This window comes from Cyprinodon tularosa, unplaced genomic scaffold (assembly GCF_016077235.1).
Source record: "Cyprinodon tularosa strain WSP-4 unplaced genomic scaffold, ASM1607723v1 ctg1286, whole genome shotgun sequence".
NCBI classification, from domain to species: Eukaryota; Metazoa; Chordata; class Actinopteri; order Cyprinodontiformes; family Cyprinodontidae; genus Cyprinodon; species Cyprinodon tularosa.
The window spans coordinates 26,195-47,327 of NW_024038099.1; the positions used below are offsets into that span (position 1 = coordinate 26,195).

The window sequence follows — 21,133 nt, forward strand, 5'->3', positions numbered from 1 at the left end:
AAGTGTAGACTGACCAAGATGTCCGACTTCTTCACAAATTATTTTATTTTGTTTCACATCTTTTTATTCCTCTGTTGAATTTCACAGCTAAGCATATAAATGCTTAAATAATTTATACAAACTGTTTTACAGCAACCTGGCTGTAATACAATATTAAATATTAATAAATATGTGGCGTTTCACCTCACTTCTTTTCTTTATATCACAACCACTGGAATAAAGTGCAGATGGTAAAATGTTCAGTAATTACTGCCATTAGAATAAATCATTAGAAATTTAAAATTTTCTCAACACAAACAAATATCTTTTAAAACAGTTTTAAAAACCCTGAATTCGAACCAAACATTTGTTTTCAGGGAATTAAGACTTTGCTTAATAATAATGCTGCATTGTGAGGTAAGAAACATCCAAAACATTATCATTCAAAGAGTGATTAATAAAAAAAAAACAAAAACAAAAAAAACAAAAAAAAACAGACGTAGATTTAACCTAAGGAAATGTTCCTAAGAAAATGTGAAATAAGACGCTCCATCAAAGTAGACAAAGTTTTTAAAGAAGATTTAGCTAAAAGAGCATCAGAGATTATAGGAAAAAAGGTTAAATCCTTGTCACAAAGTTAGTGGACAGTTTAAAAGTGGAAAACCAACATTTACATTGTTAAGAGCTTAACTACTATGTTAATAGCATTTTATGTTTCAGTAAAAGCTATAATGCTAAAGTCAGCTAAGATGCTAATCTTAGCATGAATGTGCTCAACATTGCAAACCCAAGAATAAAGAGCAACATTAGCCAATATGGTGATATTAGTACAGGGTCTAACTAACACAAAATATACTGACATCACTAGCTGCTTTGCTAACCCCAAAATCTTAGCTAACATTAACTACCTCTATCTTCTAAGCTAACTACAGCTTGCAGGCTATAATCAACTAAAATGCTATCACTAGTTGGCCTGGCTTTAGGCTACAGAAGACTTTAGAGCTTTTTACTCAAATATAAAGTGCAGTATTTCAGAAAAGGAAGTCTTCAGTTGATGCTTGGCACCATGTTTGTTAATTTATGCTAGCAGCTTTGCTGCTCTGCAGGCAACAGCTTGAATTCCAACATTTCTTTCCAAGAAGATGAGTCACTGATAGCAGAGGAAGCTGATGATTAGCCTTGGCACATCGAGTTGAGCTATAGCGTTTAGAGCTGTGGTTCCCAACTTCCTCCTCACCGCCAACCGGCTGAGCTGCTGCAGAGTCATTGGTCTGGCTGTGGGCAGAGAAAAGGACGGCATTAGCTCCATGACTTCACAGCAGCTACACACAGTTCGTTAGCTCCGTGACTTCACAGCAGCTACACACAGTTCGTTAGCCCCGTGACTTCAGAGCAGCTACACACAGTTCGTTAGCTCTGTGACTTCAGAGCAGCTACACGCAGTCCGTTAGCCCCGTGACTTCAGAGCAGCTACACACAGTTCGTTAGCTCCGTGACTTCACAGCAGCTACACACAGTTCGTTAGCCCCGTGACTTCAGAGCAGCTACACACAGTTCGTTAGCTCCATGACTTCACAGCAGCTACACACAGTTCGTTAGCCCCGTGACTTCAGAGCAGCTACACACAGTTCGTTAGCTCCGTGACTTCACAGCAGCTACACACAGTTCGTTAGCCCCGTGACTTCAGAGCAGCTACACGCAGTTCGTTAGCTCCATGACTTCACAGCAGCTACACACAGTTCGTTAGCCCCGTGACTTCAGAGCAGCTACACGCAGTTCGTTAGCTCCGTGACTTCACAGCAGCTACACACAGTCCGTTAGCTCCGTGACTTCAGAGCAGCTACACGCAGTTCGTTAGCCCTGTGACTTCACAGCAGCTACACACAGTTCGTTAGCTCCGTGACTTCAGAGCAGCTACAGGCAATTCGTTAGCTCCGTGACTTCACAGCAGCTACAGGCAATTCGTTAGCTCCGTGACTTCACAGCAGCTACACGCAGTTCGTTAGCTCCGTGACTTCACAGCAGCTACACACAGTTTGTTAGCTCCGTGACTTCAGAGCAGCTACACGCAGTTCGTTAGCCCCGTGACTTCACAGCAGCTACACACAGTTCGTCAACTCCGTGACTTCACAGCAGCTACACACAGTTCCTTAGCTCCGTGACTTCACAGCAGCTACACACAGTTCCTTAGCTCCGTGACTTCACAGCAGCTACACACAGTTCGTTAGCTCTGTGACTTCACAGCAGCTACTCACAGTTCGTTAGCTCCGTGACTTCACAGCAGCTACACACAGTTCGTTAGCTCCGTGACTTCAGAGCAGCTACAGGCAATTCGTTAGCTCCGTGACTTCAGAGCAGCTACACACAGTTCGTTAGCTCCATGACTTCACAGCAGCTACACACAGTTCGTTAGCTCCGTGACTTCAGAGCAGCTACAGGCAATTCGTTAGCTCCGTGACTTCACAGCAGCTACACACAGTTCATTAGCTCCGTGACTTCACAGCAGCTACACGCAGTTCGTTAGCTCCATGACTTCACATCAGCTACTTACAGTTCGTTAGCTCCGTGACTTCACAGCAGCTACACGCAGTTCGTTAGCTCCGTGACTTCACGGCAGCTACACGCAGTTCGTTAGCTCCGTGACTTCACGGCAGCTACACGCAGTTCGTTAGCTCCGTGACTTCACAGCAGCTACACGCAGTTTGTTAGCTCCGTGACTTCACAGCAGCTACACGCAGTTCGTTAGCTCCGTGACTTCACCGCAGCTACACGCAGTTCGTTAGCTCCGTGACTTCACAGCAGCTACACGCAGTTCGTTAGCTCCGTGACTTCACAGCAGCTACACGCAGTTCGTTAGCTCCGTGACTTCACAGCAGCTACACACAGTTCGTTAGCTCCGTGACTTCACAGCAGCTACACACAGTTCATTAGCTCCGTGACTTCACAGCAGCTACACGCAGTTCCTTAGCTCCGTGACTTCACAGCAGCTATACGCAGTTCGTTAGCTCCGTGACTTCACAGCAGCTACAGGCAGTTCGTTAGCTCCGTGATTTCACAGCAGCTACACACAGTTCGTTAGCTCCGTGACTTTACATAATCAGCGGAGCACTTGTGCATCATGTTAATCAGTGAAAGCTGTTACACATCCAACGCTACTACTCTGCACGTCAATGTCCGCGTATGTCTTTTCCGTCCTTCACGATCAAAAATATGGAGTCAAGCTATTTTTTGCTCCGGTTCATTGGAAGACGGCCAGATAAAGATCCACAATCGCAATCGCTCCCAACAGGAAAAAGAATGCCAAGAAGATCCGGTTTGTCAAAATAAAATATGGTAACGACAGATCGGTAACCAGAAACTAGAGCATAATTCTAATATATTCCCTAAAAAACTGAGAGCGTTTGTTTAAATGATTGGATGCAAACTATTGGTACTTCAACATACCAGGAAGCAGATTCCTCATCTCCATCAAAAGACTTATTTTATACCGAGAGGTTTAAGTCAAATCAAATATAGTAACATTAACTTCCAAGAGCGCATCTCACAACTTTAAAAGTAACTACTTATCTCAGGCATGGATGAAGAGAAGCCGAGTTTGGAAGTAGTCCTAATCATCAATTAAAACGTTACGAAAAGAAAATGTTTGGGGAAAAAACGTGTCATTGATGCTGATGATGAGCTTAAATGATGTCATATTAAATGAAGTGTTCATGACCTCATATAGAGTTCCTACGAATATTTATACTCTCCTTGAGCTTCAAGGAACTCAGAGTGGAGCAGGACTGGAGGAACCGCCAAGGTTGTAGTCTTTGCTTTGCGCAGGCGGTCTGAACCGGGGCGGGGCATGGTGGGGCAGAGCGTTACATAGGATGTAGAATTTCGAGGTTAGTCTGCCATCTACTGGTGTTTTGTTGACATGGCACCATTTCTAAGAAACCTTGGTTTTCTACCCTCATACCAAACTAAAACTCACACTCATAAAACTGCAGGCAGGCTTCAGAGGGAGAGCCAGGTGTGGTGTAATCCACCGGTTTCCTGTTGTGTTGATCTCTGGCGTAGATGTTAGCCCCAAACTCTACCAGTGTCTCAATCATCTCAACGCTCATATGTTTAGCTGCATGGTGCAGCGGAGTCTCATGTAGCCGAGCAGAATTGACTTTAGCACCTAAAAAACAAAATGTTCTGATCAACTTATTAAAAGTCTCGTTTTATTTTTCAAACATTTAGAAATATTCAGATGTCACCTTTAAATTTTTTTTGTTTAGCAGCAACACCAACCTGCATTGAGAAGAACTTTAACACAATCGGTGTGCGCGTTAACACAAGCCACGTGCAGCGGGGTGCCGTAGTAAAGGTCGTATGCCTCTAGAGAAGCGCCCATGGCAATCAGCAGCTTCACACAGTCTGAGTTACCTGTAATAAAAGCCCAGATTTAAAACAGCCTTGATTTGGGTTAGTTTGAGGAAGAAGATTGAAAATGAAGTGATTGCCTCCCATGCAGGCTTCATGAAGAGGGGAGGCGGTGCGGGAGGTGAGGGCGGGGTTAGCCATGGCACCATGATCCAGCAGCAGCTTCACACACTCCAGACTCCCAGAGGAACAGGCGTCGCACAGCGGCGTGCTTCCATCCACGTTCCTGGCATCCACCTGCAGTGAAACATGGAGAGCACACTTTGATCATCCGTTCCATCTTTGTCCATAAGCTTAGCGCTTCTGAGGATTCCCTTTTACAAAAATTAATAATGATTGAAACATTATTGAAATGATTAAATAAATTCCCAGGAAGCACTATTACTACTGCCTGAATACAGAGACTTCCCGTGAATTCTGTATATGTAAATTATTTAAAAACATCTTTATTAAAAAGTAGTATTTAACTATGCCCTCCATGACCTTTATTGTTTTGGCTGTTTTTTCATTACAGCGCAAATTAAAATATTGTTTACAAATACAGATCCGAGCAGAACATTTACCTAAAGTAAAACCAACATTTTGAAGTGTGTGTCCATCAGCAGGTCTGGGCTTTGACTAGGCCAGCATGTGAGGATAATGAGTTTTCCTGCTACTAATTGCATCTCAATGAAATCTGCTGATTTTCCGAACGAAGGAAACCTTTTAACCTGAACTTCAGGAAACGGTTTTACACTTTAGAAAATGAGACCAGTTTATACATTACAGAGTAAAGCAAAATGGAAGCTTTTGCCACAAGGAAATTCATCCAACTATTTACCCCTTGGTTTGAAAAAAAATGGAGATAAATGAGTTTTTTTATTTACTGCCTCTGTTATTATAAACAGCTGAGCACTTTATTATCTACCGGTACGTGCGGTCCGGGCCGGGTTTTAAATGGGTTTAGATGCGGGTAACGGGTCGGGTCTGGGTTCTGAAGTCTACCGGTCCGTGCGGTCCAGGCCGGGTTTTATATGGGTTTAGATGCGGGTAACGGGTCGGGTCTGGGTTCTGAAGTCTACCGGTCCGTGCGGTCCAGGCCGGGTTTTATATGGGTTTAGATGCGGGTAACGGGTCGGGTCTGGGTTCTGAAGTCTACCGGTCCGTGTGGTCCAGGCCTGGTTTTATATGGGTTTAGATGCGGGTAACGGGTCGGGTCCTCGTTCTGAAGTCTACCCGTCCGTGCGGTCCAGGCCGGGTTTTAAATGGGTTTAGATGCGGGTAACGGGTCGGGTCTGAAGTCTACCGGTGCGCCGGATATAGTTTAGAAAAATCAGAGCAATGCAGAATTCTGTGCTGATTTCTCCTCAATAGAGAACAGTGACGCCCTCTAGTGGACAGAAGTTACATTACATCACATTAATGAATGGTTAAAAAAATGTAATAATCATGAATTGAAAACAATTTTGTAGATTTATCAGTAAATCCATATAAGATGCCCTCCTCCCCCCAACAGGGTCACCTGTGCTCCAGCGTCCAGCAGCAGCTGCACACACTGGGCCTGCCCCCGTAGGCAGGCCTCATGGAGCGGGGTGATGGAGTCCACAGCCACCACGTTGACCGAAGCGCCGCTCTGTATGAGGCGCTGCAGGTGAGAGGCGTGGCCAAGGGACGCCGCCTTGTGGACCTCCGTTCTCTCAGCCCAGCAGCCTGAAGACACAAATGAAATGATCTGGTTTCGTCATGTGAAGCTTGATAACATCACAGGCAAACAGGAAGACTGAAACATCAGCCGGACATTATTTCTCTCATGTTTGTGGATTCCTGAGTGCTCAGCAGAAATAACTTGAGATCGATTGATTCCTGTTTTGTTTTACTAATTAATAACCATTTTCTCTTAAAATTAGTGAGTGAAGTAGTGGTTAGGGCATAGAGCTTGGAATCCAGAGTGTTTAAGTTCGAGCCCCACTCCCACAGACTGCCACTCTGGGTCCCTGAGCAAGACCCTTAACCCCCCACTGCTCCCCAAGGGGAGGGGTTAAATGCAGAGAGGGAATTTCTCCAATGTGAGATCAATAACCAATTATTTTTAATTATTTTTTATATTCTTAACTTTATCATCATAGTGCCATTCTTAAAATTGGTTTTAAAAAAATTGGCTGCACATATCAGGGATCGGTTAGACTGATGACAAATAATCAGCCTTAAAAAAAACAGCATCAATTGAAGTTTAGAAGAATTAAGTCATTCATTTAGTGACTAAAAATGCTGATAAAATGAACCCCTTCCAGAAAATGTGGGATTTGCAACAAAATTCACACACCAGAGGAACCTTCAGCAGGACATTTATATCAGCTGGATTTTATTCAAAATCCATCCATTCATTTTCTACTCCTAAGTGGGGTCGCCAGGGGTGCTGGTGTCAATGGGCGAGATCAGCTACTTAGCAGTTAGCAGATATTAGCTACTTAGCAGATATTAGCTACTTAGCAGATATTAGCTACTTAGCAGATATATTAGCCAGTTAGCAGATATTAGCTCGTTATGGCTAGCTAGCAGCCCAGACAGGGTGGTCACTGTGACAGCGGCTCAGGCCTGCGGTCTGGCCGCTGCAGGTCCTCCACTCACCGATGTCTCCAACGTAACAGGACTGAGAAACCTCCACTTCCATCCTGCTTCAGTCTTCCACAGGAAGCGGCCTTAATAACAGCTGATTGTTTGTAAACAGCCGCCTATGGAGCTCGCGCGCTGCACCGTCACGTGACACACCCCTCCCTCCTCCTCCGCAGGGCAGGTTGGTACTTGTAGTTTTTTAAGAATATTTCCGAAAAAGTGAGATGAGAAGAGAAGCTGGGGATCTGGGCTCTGTTCGAAAACCTAGGACGTGTCCTCCAAGGACGCGGTCTACCTGGACTGGATCCTTCGAAGTCCTTGAAAATAAGGAGACCGGAAGAGTTTTGGCTGTAAATTCGACCAGGTCTACCCTTTGGCGGGTTTTACCGCCGTATGCTCTGTTGCTTAGCAACCGTGAACGTTGACACACAAAGCAGGAAAAGAATGAATACAGAAGTTTTCAAAACTGTTTATTTATTTATTTGTTATTGTGAAGTGAACAAATACTACACTCACAAGAATCCAGAGTGGAATAAATGTTCCACCCACCGTGAGCAGGAACAAATCAAATGTAATGATAGAAACCTTAGTCAGTTAAATAACCTGCTGCTGTCATTCTGCACATCTCTGATGTTGCTGCTATTTTCAAATATCCATTACTGTAAAAATGTCCATAGCTGCATATTGGTTATTTATTCTCCAGTTTTATATTGTTAAAACACTTTACAGTATTTTATTGTTTATATTTTAACTCTTCCCTATTATGTTATTCTTATACATTTTTCTAAGGTCCACATTTGTGTGACCATTTTCAATAATCTTTCTGCTGCTGTAAATTTGCCCATTGTGGGACAATAAAGGGATTTTCTATTCTATTCTATAAAAGGGGTAGAAAGATATAAGTAAATCTAAACAATATATTTACAAAAAATATATCTGCAAAATCTCTAAAATTCAACAACAAAAAATACGTAGTTAAGCATATTGACAAAATAGCAATAAAAAGATAAAAATCCTATCAGATTTATAGTCCCCACCCTGCAAATATATTAGAATCTGTCCTTAAATTCCAGCCAAACCCATTTACACAGTAACAGATAAAAACCTTTAGATAAATCAAACATTACCGCCACATATCTGACTCTATAACCATTAAAACAACTATTTTCATTCATTTCAGACGGAACTATTCACAGACTGGATTATATTAAACTGAACTTCCAATTTTCACCACTGTTCGGCGCCAAGTAACCTTTCCTCTGATCACGGCTTGCTTGGTCTCGCAATGAATCCTGGGATATCCAAGAATACCGAGGATACATCGGACCCGTCCTTCAAATCGGGCAAAAAGAAGGACGCATTTTAAGGCCGCATAACGAGGACTCTTGGAATCCGACCAGACCTCGGCGCCGCGCTATGACGTAATCGGCCTTCGAATCCGGTCTTCTAAGGATGCGTCCTAGGTTTTCGAACAGAGCCCTAGTTTCCTTTTTTTCACCATGGAGGTGATCTTTTCCAGGAGTTTGTGGGTGTGTTTGATTCTAGAGGCTGGACCTCCAAAGACTCGGTCTACCCGGATCCTCCAAGGACCAGGTCTACCCGGATCCTCCAAGGACCGTGTCTACCCGGATCCTCCAAGGACCGGGTCTACCCGGATCCTCCAAGAACCCGGTCTACCAGGATCCTTCAAGGACCGGGTCTACCTGGATCCTCCAAGGACCCGGTCTACCTGGATCCTCCAAGGACCGGGTCTACCTGGATCCTCCAAGGACCCGGTCTACCCGGATCCTCCAAGAACCCGGTCTACCAGGATCCTTCAAGGACCGGGTCTACCCAGATCCTCCAAGGACCGGGTCTACCTGGATCCTCCAAGGACCCGGTCTACCCGGATCCTTCAAGGACCGGGTCTACCTGGATCCTCCAAGGACCGTGTCTACCCGGATCCTCCAAGGACCGGGTCTACCCGGATCCTCCAAGAACCCGGTCTACCAAGATCCTTCAAGGACCGGGTCTACCTGGATCCTCCAAGGACTCGGTCTACCTGGATCCTCCAAGGACCGGGTCTACCCGGATCCTCCAAGAACCCGGTCTACCAGGATCCTTCAAGGACCGGGTCTACCCAGATCCTCCAAGGACCGGGTCTACCTGGATCCTCCAAGGACCCGGTCTACCCGGATCCTCCAAGAACCCGGTCTACCCAGATCCTCCAAGGACCGGGTCTACCAGGATCCTTCAACGACCGGGTCTAACCGGACCATTCAAGGACCGTGTCTACCCGGATCCTCCAAGGACCGGGTCTACCAGGATCCTTCAAGGACCGGGTCTACCAGGATCCTTCAAGGACCGGGTCTACCCGGATCATTCAAGGACCGTGTCTACCCGGATCCTCCAAGGACCGGGTCTACCTGGATCCTCCAAGGACCAGGTCTCCCCGAATGTAGACCTGGTCCTTGGAGGTGCGTGAATATAAGGATGGAGAATCTGGCTGTGGGTTCAAACCACTGATCTGTGTTTATTCACTGGATGCTGATGCCTGTTGGTAGTTTGGCACCTGAGAGATAAATTTATGAAAAAGCTGCAGTGACTGTGCAGAACGAGCCGGTTAAAGTTACAACAATTTCTTTAAAATAATAAATTCACTAAAAAGAGAAAATGCAGGGCAGTAAGGAGCAACAGAGTCAATGGATCAGTCTGTTTAGAAAAGATAAACTGGTCCGGGGGGCGAATCACAGCGGCGATCCAGCCACTGGCATCCCAACAACCGTCCGTTCCTCGACGGCGAACATTTGGAGGAGTCTCCGCGGCAACCAGTCCTTTTTCTTACCTGATGGAGAACACCTGAGCCGCTGGTATGAGCGGTAACACCAAAAAATAAATAACTTCAAAATATAAGAAATATAAATCTGAAAAATAAAACATGAAATTAACTTGAAAAGGAAGAACAAAGGCACCATTACCACAGTAGTAGTAGAAGCTATGAAGGTTATTTTGGTTACACTCTAAGTTTGATTTGTGGAGGATAAAAAAAATTCACAAGTAAAAATTTTAAGTACAAGAACATAAATTCTGTTCAACAAGTTGCTCATCAAAAACCTCACATTCTCAGTTTTGGTCCTGAGCTGTTCTTACTATTGAGTCACAAATTCAACCAAAAAATTTAGTGAAGAAAAAAATTGTACTTGTGAGAATATAACTCTCTCTACAACTTCAAATTCACACTTATAATGCACAAATACTTTTGAAACAAAATAACCACCAAATGAATCCACCTGCCGCCATATTGGTACTCCCTAATTAGACTGGTCGCAATGTAAACAATCCATGCGCTACAGCATCGAACAATGATGATGTTCTCTGTTTCATCGCATCAGTAGATTACTTTAATTAAGAATAAAAAAAAGGCCCATTTCATTGCATAGTCATCATGAAGTCAATAAATCTATAAATCATGTTGAATAACATATTATACAAATCCATCACAATAAAATAAAAGTGACGAAGTACATGTAATATGCATGTATTTATTACATTATTGCTGTTATAACATATTACATATGTAATGGATAGTGAACCATTTAAATTAAGTTGCTTAAATTATTCACTTTTGTAGACTATTTATTGCAAATTATTTAAAGGATGTTTCAGATTGTTTAATATTTGTCTGTTTTGATTAGCACTGGCTGTTTGTATTTTGTTTAATCGTATTTGCACTTTGTAAAGTTTTTTTTTTTGTTATGTACCTCACGGGCTGCCGTAGCTAAATGAGGACAGACCCTATAAAAGCTGGCAAATCATTGTATCAATGAATGACTTCAACAAACTGTCAGAGATGTGCTTGGCACTATCGACACTTAGCGTTTCTCGGTGAAAGCAGCGAGGTACGTTTTATTTTGTTGTTTGTGTGTTGTAAGGTAATATTTATATTCTAATATTTGTATATCTGTTTAGTTTTCACAGTGATTACAGTGACTGAGGTAAAACAAGATGATTGAGATGACTGATGGTCCATATCAAAGAAAAATAAACAAACCTTGGAAATCACCCGTCGAGACCGCGCATTCATTTAAGTGCTGGGGAGCTGCTACAACATATCATTTCAAAATTTTACATCAAGACTGAATTACAAGTACATATCTGTTATTGCTACAGTATTTAAATGTTTGCAGATTGTGCATGAATGATGGCATATACTTTATGCTGTGTCTGTGCATCAGCCGTTAAAAATTGTGGAATTGCACTTTTTTCATCAATATAACATGAAATATATTTCCATACATGATTTTTTCAAATGAGAAATACAACAAATTCTACAAAAACGACAGCATCCTCCACTTAATAAAGAATAACTACAATGAAATTTCACAGTGAAATGTAAAATATTTACTCTACTTTCTAACGTTATACAGAATGTCCGTGGCTAACTCAGTCAATATCTTCGAGCCGGTCCGAGATTAATGTTACGCAACATACTATACTATAGTAGCCTAGTAAACTAGCCCCACCCACCAGCGGCCAGGATCATTTTTGCCTACAAGTGGACTAGCCTCGATCAATGCCCCGGGCTCTAGAACTGGCGAGCTAATCACAACGCAGAGATGTGTTTTGAATGTCTGTATGCAAAGTGGGCGGGGTTTGAGGACTTGACGACAAAGCTGCGCGACGCTGGAGAAGCACAACAGTAGCATGATGCACTGCGGCTGCAACAGCTTTCAATGGAGCGCTCCTTTGAAAGTTAAAAGTTCTCTTTCTGTTGCTGTTGTTCAATAAAAGTACTTTTTAAGATCATTTGAGGCGAGAATAGTATACTTTAAAGCGTCACTATATCGTCCATTTACTGATTTAATGCATAATTAAAAAACTATTTTCCGAAGTTGAGAGGACCGCGGCAACCAGCGTAGCTCCGAGCTAACGGCAGCCCGTCTGCAGTGGCCAGGGCTAACGGTAGCCTTGGCTAACGGCAGCCCGTCTGCAGTGGTCAGGGCTAACGGTAGCCAGGGCTAACCGTAGCCCGTCTGCAGCGGCCAGGGCTAACGGCAGCCATGGCTAACGGCAGCCCGTCTGCAGTGGCCAGGGCTAACGGCAGCCAGGGCTAACCATAGCCCGTCTGCAGCGGCCCTCTCTTGGCTTAGCCGTGTGTGAAGGACCGCTGGTTCTGATGGCAAGTTTTGACTCAGCTTTGGAATCAGTTCTGGAAGGATCAGACTTTGGGTTTTAGTTGAAACGTGAGCAGGAAGAGGCTCTACGCTCATTCATTTTTAAGAAGGACGTATTCGCCGTTTTACCGACAGGCTGTTTATTTCCACTCCCCCACCAGCTTCCTGTGGCGCTTCCTACATCCCAGTCAGCGGCTCTCATTGGTCAGAGCATTGGCCAATAGGCACAGACATGGTTTGAAAAACAACAGGTTGTTCTCACCAACAATCTTCCGATGTCTCATTCATCAGGGCCAGACTAGATTACACATTTAATCTCACATATAGTCTGGTTTATCAGGTTTGGTGCTGGTGTTCTGTTCAGATTGAGGAACTGACCTATTTTGTTCCACCACTGGTGGCGGTGTGGAGGGGGAAATTCTAGATTTGAGAAGGCAGAAAGGGTTTGGGTGACGGGAGGTCGTACTGTTTTACCACTTTCTTTGGCACACAATAGCCTGCGTCCTTTGATTAAGCTGTTATATCCGCAATGTCCATAATTACCTGTCTATCCTACTTGCTGTAAAAGACCGCCACTCCGACAGTTTGTTCATCTACAAACTGACCTCAGTAAATGGAAACGCCCGCAACTCATCTCCCGCTTTGGACATCATCTTGTAAGCGATTAATACCAGGATTCCTCGCACCCAGAGGCGATTAAAAGGTGTCTGATAGTCGCTATGCCAGTATTATTCTATTCCATTAACACTTTAATATTGTTGTGATGGATTTTTATTTGTTATATTAAATGATTTATAGACTTCATTGACCTCATAATGACTATGCAAAGTGATGAACCTACACTATATTGCCAAAAGTATTTGCTCACCTGCCTTGACTCACATATGAGCTTAAGTGACATCCCGTTCCTAATCCATAGGGTTCAATATGACGTCGGTCCACCCTTTGCAGCTAGAACAGCTTCAACTCTTCTGGGAAGGCTGTCCACAAGGTTTAGGAGTGTGTTTATGGGAATTTTTGACCATTCTTCCAGAAGCGCATTTGTGAGGTTGCACACTGATGTTGGATGAGAAGGCCTGGCTCTCAGTCTCCGCTCTAATTCATCCCAAAGGTGTTCTATCGGGTTGAGGTCAGGACTCTGTGCAGGCCAGTCAAGTTCATCCACACCAGACTCTGTCATCCATGTCTTTATGGACCTTGCTTTGTGCACTGGTGCACAGTCATGTTGGAAGAGGAAGGGGCCAGCTCCAAACTGTTCCCACAAAGTTGGGAGCATGGAATTGTCCAAAATGTCTTGGTATGCTGAAGCATTCAGAGTTCCTTTCACTGGAACTAAGGGGCCAAGCCCAGCTCCTGAAAAACAACCCCACACCATAATCCCCCCTCCAACAAACTTTACACTTGGCACAATGCAGTCAGACAAGTACCGTTCTCCTGGCAACCGCCAAACCCAGACCCGTCCATCAGATTGCCAGATGGAGAAGCGCGATTCGTCACTCCAGAGAACGCGTCTCCACTGCTCTAGAGTCCAGTGGCGGCGTGCTTTACACCACCGCATCCGACGCTTTGCATTGCACTTGGTGATGTATGGCTTGGATGCAGCTGCTCGACCATGGAAACCCATTCCATGAAGCTCTCTGCGCACTGTTCTTGAGCTAATCTGAAGGCCACATGAAGTTTGGAGGTCTGTAGTGATTGACTCTGCAGAAAGTTGGCGACCTCTTCGCACTATGCGCGTCAGCATCCGCTGACCCCGCTCCGTCAGTTTACGTGGCCTACCACTTCGTGGCTGAGTTGCTGTCGTTCCCAAACACTTCCATTTTCTTATAATACAGCTGACAGTTGACTGTGGAATATTTAGGAGCGAGGAAATTTCACGACTGGATTTGTTGCACAGGTGGCATCCTATCACAGTTCCACGCTGGAATTCACTGAGCTCCTGAGAGCGACCCATTCTTTCACAAATGTTTGTAAAAACAGTCTGCATGCCTAGGTGCTTGAATTTATACACCTGTGGCCATGGAAGTGATTGGAACACTTGATTCCAATAATTTGGATGGGTGAGCAAATACTTTTGGCAATATAGTGTATTTTTTTCATCATAAGTCACAGTTATCTGATGCTATGAAACAGCCAGTTTGTGTCAAAGTGATGAATTTATCTTTATTTTAAAAGTCTTAAGTCCCCCTGAAAATGGGAACATCATGGTTGTTCGATGCTGTAGCGCACAGATTGCTTACACAGGTCTAAATAGGGAGTACCAACATGGTGGCTGGTGTGTTCACAGCACCGTGTACTATCAACGGCGTATCAGTAATCCAGTCAATAAATAGAGATCAGTGGTACTGCCTTCTTCAGCTTTCAGCACTTGTATGCTCTGTCGCTTAGCAACAGAATGGATGCTGAACGTCTCCCTACTGTTCTGTTTGCTAATAACATTTCTGAGGAGCTTCAGATATCAGATTTATAGTTCCCACCCTGCAGAGATGATGGAATCTGAGCTTAAATATCAGCCAAACCCATTTACACAGGGACAGATAAAACCTTTAGATATACCAAACATTACCGCCACATATCTGACTCTATAACCATTAAAACTATTTTCATTCATTTCAGACGGAACTATTCACAGACTGGATTATTTTAAACTGCACTTCATTTCCACTGAGCTTTTTCCACTGAGCACAGAGCAGCCAGTTTGCTTGTTTCAATTAGCCAAACTTTACCTGTCGAGTAGAAACTTCACTACCGCTGCATCAGTGGGAAGCCCTACCTGTGCTTTCAGCGGACGCCATCGTGTGAAAAAATCTCCCAGAAACACTCTGGTCTGGTTTCTCTCTTCTGAGGCCTTTATTTTCCTCTCATCCACTTCGTAGACACTTTTTCCTCTTAGGAACCTCGGCCATTTTCAAAGAACCGCGTGGAGAAAGGTGAGCTTCAACGACTGTCTGAAACAGTAGCTCACCACAGATATACGCCTGAAAGTGTGCATACGCAGAAAAACAGACGAGCTCATAGGACGGCCTTACGTAAACATATCACCATAATGATTGACAGTTAGGAGGACCACTGATTGTGATGATCCACCAGGAAATAAAACAGCTACTATATCTATAACTCATCCACTCCAACAACATTCCCAAGTCCTTTGGGAAAGAAAACCCCACATCACCATAGATCCTCCACCAACATGAAGTCATTTTCCAAACACTCCTAAACCCATAAATATGATTCATTATGCAGCTTTTTGTCTAAATGAATCATGAGCCCCAATAAAAGTAAATATAAAGAAAATTTTAAATCAAGATTGACAAAAAAATAAACTTTTGTTATATTAATTTTACACTTATTGTAAGAAGCATATCTCTTAAAATGTGAAATTTGCCTCAAATTAATAAATACAATTCATATAATTAAATTTAAGACTGTATTTTAAATACATTTTTTAGTGTAACATTGTGTTACTCCAACAAACTGAATGAATATTTTGGTTCACAGGAGATCAGAGAACTGGAGGTAGTTGTAGATGCGATGGGAGATCTTCAGCTGCTCCATGACCTCTGAGGCTTTGGTACCCAGCATCCTCCTCAACGCAATCCTGCAAAGCTGCTGGAGGTTCAGAGGGTTACCTGGAAGCAACAAAACATCTCCATTAATCTACTTTCTTTTTCTTCAAAAGGAAAAGCTATAAAAGGCTGCGAGGAACTAAAATAATTTCGTTAAAGTTACTTTCGTAAAACTGGAGGCAGGAGTAAGAGGGCGAAGCCGGGTCTGTGTAATCGATGGGCTTTCTTCCAAGATTGTCACTGGCAAAAACATCGGCTCCAAACTCTACCAGCAGCTCCATCATGTCCACCATGTTGGCTCGAGCTGCGTGGTGCAAAGCCGTCTCATGGAACTTCACCGAATTCACGTCGGCGCCTGCATGAAGAACGGGAGCAGAATCAGAGGCCTCCTTCGAAGGTGAACGAGGCCTCAGAAGAATCAAAAAGAAAAGTACATCAATCAGCTGAACCAACTCCTCTGTTCCACCGTTAGCAGGTAGAACAGAATAAAATAATAAAATTAATTTAGAACTTTTTTTTTACGTGAATAGAAATCTTGTGCCCTCCATGCTCACTCAAGTTTCCATCAAATAGGACCAGCCTTTTTTCTAAGCATTCCCACATCATGACACCTCCACCACCATGAATCAACGTGACGTGGCGTATAATTAGTTTTATTGTTTTGATCGGAATAAAGAGCATTTGTAAAACCTTGGTCACCTGAGTTAAGGTGGATGGCCTCCTTTTCTTAACGAGCCACAAAGGAAGCTCTGATAGATGTACGAGCCTAGACGTCATTACTAAGATGCCTTTTTGGCCGTTGGCTTGACCTGTGACATCATCGCCATATTGAACGGGGCAGAGAGGAGCCTCTGCTGAGCTGCATGGAAATCAACCAATCGTTTTATAGTACAAACCAGAGCTGCTAGCTTTAGCTTTTAATCCCACGTTCGTGGTCTTAATTTTTTTTATGCGTCAGATGGGAACATTTGAATATCTGGGATAGACACAGAACTAGGGGGAACTATTAGGGGCGCATTAAAGGGAACCTAATTACTAGCTCTACAAGAAACAAAAGTCATGAGTAATACGTAAAAGTACGAGACAAAAGTGGCGACATTGCAAGACAGAAATAACTCTTGCGAGAATTACGTAGTAATTAGGAGAAAAACATCATGAGAAAAAAGCCAGAACATCAGGAGAACTGAGAAGATATTACTGATACTATTGCTAATATTAAAATGAATATAAAGTATGTTATGAGATCAAAGTCCCTCTAATACAGAATAAGAGTCTAACAGCAGGTCTGCCTCCTCCAACATGGCGGATGGCAGCATAAGGCCAACCCACCCAATGAGGCGTCTGGGCACCTCTGTGTCCGACGCTCAGGACATTTCAAAAAACTTTTTCTACTTCCTGTCTCAGTGACGATGTCAGAAAAACCTTTTCATTCAAATACTGGATATTTACTAACTAGGACCTTCGGTTGAACGGCATCATATTCACCATCATGCTGTTGGATCACTAACAACCAGCCAGTTCAGATCTACTGAACCTTCTAGCCTCTGAATTTTCACCAACCTGCTTTTAGCAGTTCCTTGACACAATCCAAGCGCCCTTTAGCGCACGCTATGTGAAGAGGGGGGCCGAAGTGGATATCGAAGGCTTCCAGCTTTGCACCATTGGTTATCATCAGCCTGACGACGTCAGCATTACCTGGAAGGAATTCAATCATTACTGAATGGCGTATCCCAGTATAGGTTTCCTGTGGGAGGGGGCTGGTTACCGTGGATACAGGCCTCATGGAGCGGAGATGCAGTCAGTGCTGTTAGAGATGGGTTTACTTTGGCTCCGTACTCCAACAGCAGCTTTGCACATTCCAGGCTTCCAGCAGCACAGGCGCTGCAGAGAGGAGTACTGCCATGGATGGTCCGGATATCCACCTGGAAGAGCCAGAGATTATGCGCCTTTTCCCACCAGAACCAGCTGCTGTTCTGTGTTGGAGCAGTGAGACTGGAGCTGGACTCACCTGAGCTCCGGCCTCCAGCAGAAGGCGGGCACAGTTTGGATGGGCCTGTATGCAGGCCTCGTGTAGCGGCGTGATGTTATCCACAGTCACCACGTTAACGGGGGCCCCCTCTTCCAGCAGCTGCTTCAACTGGAGGGCCCTGCCATGGGCTGCTGCTTCATGCAGAGCTGTTCGGTCCGCCCAGGAGCCTTACAGACACAGTAACAGAGCAGAAGATGCTCAAACACCGCTACACCACCTCATGCAATATATGAAGATTTATCAGGAGTTTTTCTGCTGGGTAACATCATGGAAGGAGCAGCAAAGCAGCCGCAGATCATCACACAGGCGTCGCTTTGTGAACGACTCATTTAACCAAGAGAAACTCGGATGCAGCTGTCACTGGATCTGAGTTACTTTACTGCTCAGGATCTGTCACTTTGAGATATGACTGGTGATCCTAATCACCGCCACGCCCAGTCAATACAAACCTGCAGTTATGAGAAGGGTTGGTAAAGAAAGAGATGCCACAGAAAAAGCTGTAAGACATACGGAGCTTTTGACAAATAAACAACTTGGAATTTCTCCATGTTATTGAACTGAAATGTTTTGCAATTTCCTGCAGAGGGTCTAGATGCCAAGTTACTGAGATTTTAAAGTCATACAGAGGAGACTTGAAAATAACATTTTCTCTGGCATTGTTATATTAGTAGACATCTTAATGTGTTTTTCAGCAGAGAGAGCTGCAGACTTAAAGATACAACAGATTTACTAGGATATGTAACATGCGACAAAGTATATCTCAGAAACATTTTATAAGAAAAAACACATTATGCATTACATGAACTTTTGTCTTTTGTAATTTAGCAAGACTCGGGAATTGTTATGGAAGTCAAATCAGAGCTGCAAGAACAGCCTAAAAGGTGAGAGATTTTTATTTGAAATATAAGAAACCCACAAGACTGAAAGCCCAAACAATAAATAAATGAAAAATCAGTGAATCAATGATTTCAGCATAAAGATCTGTGGGGAAAAAAAGAAATATTCTATTTTTCTGCTAATAAAGGAAGGAAATAATCACAGATACAGCTGAAAGGAAAAGGATCCAACAATTATTGGGTCATCAAAATTTGTTACTTTCAGTTTTTCATATTTTTCTTAATACATCTACAGACAGACAGACAGACAGACAGACACACTCCCTATTTGAAATTGTGGAAATAATAGGGATTCAATTCTATTCAGTTTATTTCTATAGCTCCAATTCACATTATATAATCTGAGGTCATTTTACAGAAACAATTCAACCAGATCATCCAGTCAGGTTGATTCAAAGTTTTCTAAGGAAAACCAGCTGATTGCATCGACTCATTGACTCTTCAGCAATCCCTCACACTAAGCATGCTTGTAGCGACAGTGGAGAGGAAAAACTCCCTTTGAACAGGAAGAAGCCTCCAGCAGAACCAGGCTCAGTGTGAGCGGCCATCTGCTGAGGCCCACTGGGGTTCAAGGAGACAGAAGCAGACATAGAAAAAGAAGCATAGATACAAAAGGCAACTGTCAACCAGCTCCACAGGCGGCCCCGTCCAGGAAACACACAGCCAGGCAGACGAGCTCCGAGCCAGCTCCCATGTCAGAGGATGAAGAGAGCACATCCAGTTAGTCACAGTCAGAGAAACAGGACTACACTGGAAAACAGGCCGATCTCCAACATCTAGAAACAAAGGTGTTGATGGCAGCAGCACAGCTGATATTTCTCTCCAGGATGGAGTCACAGCCAAACAGGAACAGACCAGATGAAGCTACTATGAGAAAAAGCAGAGAGAGCAGAACGTTAGAGATTGAACTAACAGATTCTGCAGAGTGGGAGAATAGAGATAGAATGAAGCAGAATGATGAAAAAGGGTTCCCTATGTCCTCCAGCAGTCTAAGCCTATAGCAGCATATCTATAGAGATAGCTCAGGATAACCTGAGCCACTCTAACTATAAGCTTTATCAAAAAGGAAAGTTTTAAGCCTAGCCTTAAAAGTAGACAGGGTGTCTGCCTCACGGACTAAAACTGCTAGTTGGTTCCACAGGAGAGGAGCCTGATAACTAAAAGATCTGCCTCCCATTCTACTTTTAGAAATTCTAGGAACCACTAGTAAACCTGCAGATTGAGAGCGAAGTGCTCTGTTAGGAACATAAGGAACAATCAGATCTCTGATATCAGATGGAGCTTGGCCATTTAAGGCTTTATATGTGAGAAGGAGGATTTTAAATTCTATTCTGGATTTAACAGGAAGCCAATGAAGAGAAGCCAGGATAGGAGAGATATGATCTCTCTTTTTCATTTTCATCAGAACTCTGGCTGCAGCATTTTGGATCAGCTGAAGGCTTTTAACTACAGTTTGTGGACTTCCTGATAGTAAAGAATTACAATAGTCCAGCCTTGAAGTAACAAATGCATGGACTAGTTTCTGAGCATCACCCCTGGACAGGAGATTGCTCACTTTGCAATGTTCCTCAGATGAAAGAAGGAAATTCTAGAAACCTCTTTGATCTGGGATTTAAATGACAGGTCCTGATCAAAAATTGAGTGATTGACTTTATTGATCTCACTGCATTACTGCAGGTCGTAAATCCCTGCTGCAACCCGAACAACTTATGCAATATATAATGTGCATTTACTATTTAATACCAAGTGCAATAACTATAAATATCTAAATAAATACCCATGCAAACACCCTGTGCAATAACCCCACCATAAAAATAAATAAATAAAAGCTCTCCTATGTGGACGCTGCACTGTATATAGTGTATATATCCCATCATGCAGCTTCTTCTTCTTCTTTGTTGATTATTTCAGCTGCTGGAATTTCTCCACTGTGAGACCAGTAAAGTCAACCAGTCAGAACCAGTCAGATCTACTGGTTTCTCTAACCAGCTGCTTCTGTTCTGCTCACCAATGTCGCATAAAAACGAGCGCCGGGCAGCTGTCACCTCCATGGCGGACTGAGCTGAACCAGTCAGCACAAAAACAGCAAGGAGGAGGAGGCGGGATCGCGATGCCGCAAGGGATTGTGGGAAATGTAGTCTAGAGGTGAAATACGAACCGTCCACCAGCAGCAGGCTGGGTTATTATACACCAATAATCCAGAGAGAAACGTCCAGGCTGCTGGAATAACTAAATGTACTAAAGTAAAAATAGTATAAACATCATATTTCTGCTCAGGTTCAAGTAGAGTGTTTAAAAAAAACACATTTTAATTTAAATTTTTTTGGGTTTATCTGCTGAGCAGCTCAGCAGATAAACCAACATTTCCATCAAATGAAAGTAAAAAGTAGCTTTTAAATAATTTATTCAAATTTTGGTAAAAAGTCTATTGATCTACTGAATACCCGTCATCATAACAACTGATTTAACATTTTCTGAGTTATAAAAATCTACTAAATCATTGAAAAT

General features: G+C 43.3%; 2 protein-coding genes across 2 annotated transcripts; both read right to left on the reverse strand.

Annotated features, from left to right (window-relative positions):
* Nucleotides 1–1,114: 1,114 nt before the first annotated feature.
* On the reverse strand, nt 1,115–7,154 carry LOC119777871 (ankyrin repeat and SOCS box protein 13-like). The gene is made up of 6 exons (XM_038276875.1): nt 6,997–7,154; nt 5,891–6,078; nt 4,470–4,626; nt 4,258–4,392; nt 3,953–4,144; nt 1,115–1,254 (listed from the first exon to the last, which is right to left on the reverse strand). Exons 1-6 carry the CDS (start codon nt 7,037–7,039, stop codon nt 1,127–1,129), a joined length of 843 nt encoding a protein of 280 aa, XP_038132803.1. The 5' UTR covers nt 7,040–7,154; the 3' UTR covers nt 1,115–1,126.
* An 8,393-nt stretch (nt 7,155–15,547) lies between these two features.
* Nucleotides 15,548–20,830, reverse strand: asb13a.1 (ankyrin repeat and SOCS box containing 13a, tandem duplicate 1). Its single transcript, XM_038276876.1, has 6 exons — nt 20,634–20,830; nt 17,709–17,896; nt 17,466–17,622; nt 17,261–17,395; nt 15,864–16,055; nt 15,548–15,763 (listed from the first exon to the last, which is right to left on the reverse strand). The coding sequence occupies exons 1-6, from the start codon at nt 20,674–20,676 to the stop codon at nt 15,627–15,629; spliced, it is 852 nt and encodes a 283-aa protein (XP_038132804.1). The 5' UTR covers nt 20,677–20,830; the 3' UTR covers nt 15,548–15,626.
* Nucleotides 20,831–21,133: the final 303 nt, after the last annotated feature.

Excerpts from the sequence above, each read along its gene's own strand:
- LOC119777871 (XM_038276875.1), bottom strand. The coding sequence starts at position 7,039 with ATGGAAGTGGAGGTTTCTCAGTCCTGTTACGTTGGAGACATCG. Across the intron at positions 4,627-5,890 it reads TGCTGGACGCTGGAGCACAG|GTGGATGCCAGGAACGTGGA; the intron begins GTGACCCTGTTG and ends GTTTCACTGCAG. Across the intron at positions 1,255-3,952 it reads CTGCCTGCAGTTTTATGAGT|CCAGACCAATGACTCTGCAG; the intron begins GTGAGTTTTAGT and ends CTCTGCCCACAG.
- asb13a.1 (XM_038276876.1), bottom strand. The coding sequence starts at position 20,676 with ATGGAGGTGACAGCTGCCCGGCGCTCGTTTTTATGCGACATTG. Across the intron at positions 17,396-17,465 it reads CCATGAGGCCTGTATCCACG|GTAATGCTGACGTCGTCAGG; the intron begins GTAACCAGCCCC and ends AATTCCTTCCAG. Across the intron at positions 16,056-17,260 it reads CAAGGAACTGCTAAAAGCAG|GCGCCGACGTGAATTCGGTG; the intron begins GTTGGTGAAAAT and ends TTCTTCATGCAG.